Consider the following 7,424-nt stretch of genomic DNA (forward strand, 5'->3'; position numbering starts at 1 on the left):
ATCAAAACAAAATTTTTGCTGAAAATTTGGAAACAACCTAAATGTGTAACAATCAGGAAATTGATCAATTCACTAGAGTACATCCACTTTGTAAACTATGACACTGACATTAAATTATGGCTTTCAAACTCTGAACAAAACAGAGATAATATATCCACTGCTGAGGAAGAAAAAACTAGATAATCACAGCATGAGTGCAATGGTGTTTTAAAAGTTAAATAAAAATTAAAGAAAGGAAATAATACAAAATGTGAATAAGTTAACAAGGATATATACAGACAATGAAAGCGTGAGTACCTTTTTCTTTCTTTGGAAAATGTAAAAAAATAAGAAGAAAGTAATAAACTTGCCTTACTTTTATTTAATTTTTCCTCCCAGTTAAGTTGCCCTCCGAGATTCGAAAACTTCCCCCAGGCCCGCCAGTGCAAGGGTTTCCTGGTGTTTGGAAACTTTCTCTATTAAGACTCCCTTCCCAGGACAGGTCTCCGTCCCTAGCTCTTTTGTCTCTCTTTTTATCTTTTATATTTTGTCCTACCTCCTTTCGAAGACAATGGGCTGCTTTTCTGGGCGCCTGATGTCCTCTGCTAGCGATCAGAAGTTGTTTTGTGAAATTTGCTCAGCGTTCAATTGTTCTTTCGATGAATTTGTAGGGGAGAAAGTGGTCTCCCCGTCCTATTCCTCCACCATCTTGGCTCCTCCCCTTGCCTTACTTTCATAATAGCAAAAGAAGCCACTTATATTTTGACAATAGATAAACTAAAATAAAGTAGAAAGCATCCTTTTAAAAAAATAACATAATGTTGCCACCTAAATCTATACACTACCATATATAACATAGGAACAGTTAACTATTTTATCCATTTCTGAGGCAGAGAACATATGTACAGCACAAAATCTTCCAGAGGTTCCTATTTGCTCTGAAATAAAGTGTGGACCTTAAGCTCAAGGAAACCTGTATCTTAACAACTCTACTAGTGCTTTTCACATAGCCACACAATTTTTAAAACTCTTTTTTAAATCAAATAATATTTGGTCACTGTAGAAAATTAGAAAATATAAAGATAAGCAAATTTTTTAAATTAAAATGACCTCGTTGCCTAGAAACTACCACTGGCAACATTTTAGAGTATAAACAAACATGTTAATTCACTTCAGTTTATTTTTATTCAGCCCTACGGCTTTAAATACTATCTACATGTTGATGACTTCCAAATATTTATCTCCAGATCGGGCTTCTCACTAACTCTAGACATAAATCCCATTGCCTACTCAACATCTGCACTTTCATGTCTAACAGACATCTCAAACTTAGCAAGCCTCAAACTAAACTCCTGACCTTCACCACCAAGCCTGCTCCGCCCAGCTTTAACCATCCGTACTTGCTATCTATGTCAGGGGGCCTCGGTTCCATGAAACATGGGCCCTTTACAGCTGCTTGAGTACCCTCACAACATGGCAGCTGGCTTCCCTGCAAGGAACTGATCCAAAAGACAGAGCGTGGCACAATGCCTTTCAGGACCCAGCTTTGGGGTCACTGCCACCATTTCCACCATAATCTATTCATTAGAAACAAGTCACTAAATACAGCCCACATTCAAAGGGAAGGAAATTAACTTCCTCCTCTAGAAGAGAGAAGCATCAAAGAATTTGTAGACATACTATAAAACCACCACAACATCTCAGATGATGGCAGTTCATTCTTCCAGACACGCAGGTCCCTGGAGTTATCCTTGCCTCCTCTGTTGCACCATCACTCCACGTCTAACTTGTCAGGAAATCACTCTGGTTCTGCTTTATATATCCAGAGTCTGACCATTACTCTCCATTTTCCACACTGCTACCACACTGCTGTGAAGAACAAGTCCATCTGTTTCCTGAATTGCTGAAATAACCTGCTTCTACTTTTGCCCCCTTAAGTCTATTCTTCACACAGCAGCCAGAGTGATCCTTTAGAATTAAAGTCAAATCATGTCTCTCCTCTCCTGAAACCTTGTGTTGGCTCCCTATTCTCTCAGAGGAAAAGCCAAAGGCTTTACATGGATGTCCACACCACTACATAATCTGGCTTTATCACCACCTTGACCATTCTGCTTCAGCTTCCAGACCCTTCTTGCTATTTCTGTCATTACTCCAGCTGTTCCTTCTGCCTGTAATAGTCTGTCTTCAGATATCCACTTGACTAATCCCCTAACCTCTGTCAAGTCTTTGTTCAAATCCCACTGTTTCAATAAAGCCCATTTAGGCCACTTCATAAAATACTATAAACTGCCGAGCCTGACTCTCATTCCTGATTTCTCTTACTCTATTCTTTTTTTCCATAGCACTTTTAGCCTAATGTAATAATTATGGCACAGTGGTAAAGAATCTGCCTGCCAATGCTGGAGATGCAAGAGACTCAGGTTCGATCCCCAAGTTGGGAAGATCCCCGGGGTTATTGGCAACGCACTCCAGGAAAATTTCTTGCCTGGAAAATTTCATGGACGGAGAAGCCTAGTGGCCTAAAGTCCATGGAGTCACAAAGAGTCCGACACAACTGAGCAACTGAGCATACACATACACATTAACTGATAATAGTCTTACTGTTTACTGTCTGCTTCCTCTTACTAGAATGTAAGTTCCATGAGAGCAAGAATCTTGATCTGATCTGTGTTGTTCACAGATGTATCCCAAATGCCTAAAGCAGTGCCTAGCACATGGGAGAAGTTCAACGAATATGTGCTGAATTAATGAACAGACATAACTTAAAAAAAAATTTTAGAAAATTTTTTCAGTTAGTAAAAATACATCTGGCAAATATCTTCCCATGTAACTTTAAATGGCTATTCAGCATATGACCATATAGCTATATCACAATTTACCTAAACAATTTCCTTTAACTGAACATTTAAATAGTCACCAGCTTTTCTCTTTTATAAATGATGTAATGAACATCTGTTGATATGTTTCATGACATTTCCTGGAGACATATTTCTAGAAGTAGAAATGCTGGGTCAAACAATATGTGCATTTTTAAGGATAAATATGTTACACGGCTTTTACCAGTAATGCATGAGAACACACAACATCCTCACTGGGTTGGGTTATTAACGAATTTAGAACAGATGATAAACCTGGGTTCCTACCTGGGTACTACCATTGATGAGCTTAAAACTACTGTATCTATAAAATAGGGATAATAATTACACCTACTTCACCCATCATTGTTGAGAATTAAAGGAGAGAAAATGTAGGAAAAGCACTTACACTACTTGACACACAGTAAACATTTAATACCGCAATGTTTATTTCTACCATTACTGTGACGTGAAGAAATCAACTGCAAAGTGCACAGTATTACAGAATGTCTACTTCTTACTATAATAAAGTATTTCTTTAAAGGCGCAGGCAGGATTTTAGCTCCCGGACCCGAGGTTGGAACCCGTGCCCTCTGCAACGGAAGGGAGGAGCCCTAACCACTCAACCTCCTGGGAATCCCCTCAACTTCTTTTTTAATCATTTAATGATTTAACAACGAATTACAAATATTCTTAATACGATGCTTATAACTGCGGGGAACTACTCCGATCTCTACTTTTGTTTTCCTTTTGACAGCGGGAAACCATAAACAATGTTGTGTATTCCCTGTGGCCAAAATAAGACACCAAAGGAAAGTAGGGAAACAAAAGCTTGCCAAGTCAGTCAACTGCTAGTATGCATCTGATTTGAGAGCGTTGGTCACACCCAGGGGGGCGGAGAGTAAATTAAGGATTCACTAGTGTTCCTGATCCTGGCGCCTCCTCTGAAAAGCCCATCTGTGACAACTTCCTTAAAGCATCGCTGGAAAAAAACAGTGCGAGTCACAGCGCAGGCTGTGGTTTGCCTTTGACACGTACACTCAGTGCACGCCATCCGACCTCACACACACACACACACTCACTCTCACACTGATTCAGACACACACTCACACAGTCACACACACTGACTCACACAATCACACTGTCACATACATTCACAGTCTCACACACACACACCCTCTCACACACACACTCTCACACGGTCACACACACTCTCACACTGTCTCACACACACTCACACACAGTCACTCACACAGTCACACACACTGTCACACACACTCTGAATCACTCACACACAGTCACTCACACACACACACGCACACTGTCTCACACACACACACCCTCTCACACACACACACTCTCACACTGTCTCACACACACTCACACAGTCACTCACACAGTCACACACACTGACTCACACAATCACACTGACTGTCACATACATTCACAGTCTCACACACACACACCCTCTCACACACACACACTCTCACACGGTCACACACACTCTCACACAATCACTCACACACAGTCACTCACACAGTCACACACACTCTGAATCACTCACACACACTGTCACTCTCACACACACACGCACACTGTCTCACACACACACACACTCACTCACTCACTCTGACACCCTCTGCAGGCCTGGCTCCCCGCCTGAGCGCGCTCTCCTGCGCAGGTGCGGACCCCAAAGTCAGTCCCCTCCGCGGCCTCGGTCCGCCCCGGTGTCCGGGGACGTGGCTGCTCTCACGTTCGAACCCACGCCAGCCCCGCGCCCCCAGGAGCCTCGCCCCGCAAGAAGCCCACCGACGACCCCGCCGAGGCTCGAGCACCGCGCACCCCGACCCGCGGGCAGCGCGGCGGGGCGCCGCACCCCCGGGCCGAGGCCGACGGCGAGCCCCGGGCCTCCGCGCCCACGCCGCACCCACCGAGCTCTTCGCGCCCAGCCGCCTCGGCCGCCGCCGGCGCCGCCGCTTCCATCGCTCGGGGGTCTCCAGGACGCCGCCGCCCCGGGGCGCGCGCTCCCGCCGCTGCGTGGCCGGCTGCAGGCCGAGGGCGCCGGCGGAACGAGCCCGCCTCCCGCCTCCCGGCCGCCGAGCATGCGCACTGGGCAGTGGGCCGGCCGAGCCCGCGCCGAGCGCCGGGGCAGGGAGCCCGAGGGAGAGGAGCCCGAGCTGAGGACGGGCGGGGACACCGGGACGGAGCCGCTTCGGGGACAACTGGGGACCTCTCAGAGCGAGCGGAGACCTGGGCCTTACGGCGCGGGGTCGGGGAAGGGAGAGGCGCTCAGTCGTGTCCGATTCTGCGACCCCCTGCACTGTACAGTCCACGGAATTCTCCAAGCCAGAATACTGGAATGGGGAGCCCTTCCCTTCTCCAGGGGATCTTCCCACCCAGGGATCGAACCCACGTCTCCCTCACTGCAGACGGATTCTTTACCAGCTGGGCCACCAGGCAGGGGCGGGGAGGGTGCCTTTAAACATAACTACGAACTTAAATTTTAGGAGCCTGTGTATTTGCAAGGCTTTAGCATTCTGAATTCTTGTATGGAAAATTCCATGGACAGAAGAGCCTGGCGGACTACAGTCCATGGGATCTCAAACAGTCAGTCAGACACGACTCAGCGACTAACACACACACACACACACACACACACACACACACACACACACACACGCAGCATTCTGAATTCTGTGGCTCCATGGTAAACAATCCACCTGCCAAGACAGCTTTGATCCTTGCGTGGGGAAGATCCCCTGGAGGAGGAAATGGCAACCGACTCCATATTCTTGCCACGAAAATCGCATGGACAGAAGAGCCTGATGGGCTAAAGCCTATAGGGTCGCAGAGATTTGGACAGGACAGGACTGAGCAAGAACGCAAGCAATCATTCTATAACGTACCTTAAAGAATGCGAAGTAGGAGGGCATTTGCCCCATCCGTGTTGAGGTTCTGACCACTCTTTGGCTTTTGATCTCTCTGTGCCTCTGTTTAGAGCTATAGTGTCCCCTCAAGAAGCACTTCCTTTAGTCAATCTCACTTTAAGGACTTTTATTCAGTGCCCTTCACAGATGCTTACCCTTACCACAGTGCTGAAAGGAAATTAAGGTTAAGACTAATACTGATATAGTGTCAAATATTCCTAAGCAGTATACATGGATCACCTTCTCTTACTCAGATGGTCGGCCTCTGCAGTAAGTAATCTAATGCGCTTGTCCATTTCCCGCAGGAACTAAGTGCATACAGCTAAGTGACTTGTGCCCACGATCAGTCAGTTCAGGCGCCCAGTCGTGTCCGACTCTCTGCGACCCCATGAACTGCAGCACACCAGGCCTCCCTGTCCATCACCAACTCCCGGAGTCCACCCAAACCCATGTCCATCGAGGCGGTGATGCCATCTAGCCATCTCATCCTCTGTCGTCCCCTTCTCCTCCTGCCCCCAAACCTTCCCAACATTAGGCTCTTTTCCAATGAGTCAGCTCTTCGCATAAGGTGGCCAAAGTATTGGAGTTTCAGCTTCAACATCAGTCCTGCCAATGAACACCCAGGACTGATCTCCTTCAGAATGGACTAGTTGGATCTCCTTGCAGTCCAAGGGACTCTCAAGAGTCTTCTCCAACACCACAGTTCAAAACTGTCTTTTAAATTCATGGCTGCAATCACCATCTGCAGTTATACAGGAGCCCCCAAAAATAAAGTTTCTCATTATTTCCACTGTTTCCCCATCTATTTCCCATGAAGTGAAGGGACCAGATGCCATGATCTTAGTTTTCTGAATGTTGAATTTTAAGACAACTTTTTCACTCTACTCTTTCACTTTCATCAAGAGGCTCTTTAGTTCTGCTTCACTTTATGACATAAGGGTGGAGTTGTCTGCATATCTGAGGTTATTGATATTGCTCCCGGCAATCTTGATTCCAGCTTGTGCTTCCTCCAGCCCAGTGATTCTCATGATGCACTCTGCATATAAGTTAAATAAGCAGGGTGACAATATACAGCCTTGACTTACTCCTTTCCCAATTTGGAACCAGTCTGTTGTTCCATGTCCAGTTCTAACTGTTGCTTCCTGACCTGCATACAGGTTTCTCAAGAGACAGGTCAGAAGCTCTGGTATTCCCATCTCTTTCAGAATTTTCCACAGTTTATTGTGATCCACAAAGTCAGAGGCTTTGGCATAGTCAATAAAGCAGAAATAGATGTTTTTCTGGAACTCTCTTGCTTTCTCGATGATCCAGCAGATGTTAGCAATTTAATCTCTGGTTCCTCTGCCTTTTCTAAAACCAGCTTGACCATCTGGAAGTTCACAGTTAACATATTGCTGAAGCCTGGTTTGGAGAATTTTGAGCATTACTTTACTGGCATGAGAGATGAGTGCAATTGTGCTGTAGTTTGAGCATTCTTTGGCATTGCCTTTCTTTGGGATTGGAATGAAAACTGACCTTTTCCAATCCTGTGGCTACTGCATTTGCTGGCATATTGAGTGCAGCACTTTCACAGCATCATCTTTCAGGATTTGAAATAGCTCAGCTGGAATTCCATCATCACCACTAGCTTCGTTCGTAGTGATGCTTTCTAAAGCCCACTTGA

The 7,424-nt window shown here is 45.8% G+C and overlaps 1 protein-coding gene across 1 annotated transcript in view; it reads right to left on the bottom strand.

The window, feature by feature from the left end:
- SLC36A4 (solute carrier family 36 member 4) overlaps nucleotides 1–4,839 on the bottom strand; it is a 45,157-nt gene extending 40,318 nt beyond the window's left edge. Inside the window, exon 1 of the mRNA XM_061120621.1 lies at nucleotides 4,766–4,839. Coding sequence (XP_060976604.1) covers nucleotides 4,766–4,817 — 52 coding nt within the window. The 5' untranslated portion in view covers nucleotides 4,818–4,839. The remainder of the gene's footprint in view (nucleotides 1–4,765) is intronic.
- Between the last annotated feature and the right edge of the window lie 2,585 nt (nucleotides 4,840–7,424).

This window comes from Dama dama, chromosome 2, assembly GCF_033118175.1.
Source record: "Dama dama isolate Ldn47 chromosome 2, ASM3311817v1, whole genome shotgun sequence".
NCBI classification, from domain to species: Eukaryota; Metazoa; Chordata; class Mammalia; order Artiodactyla; family Cervidae; genus Dama; species Dama dama.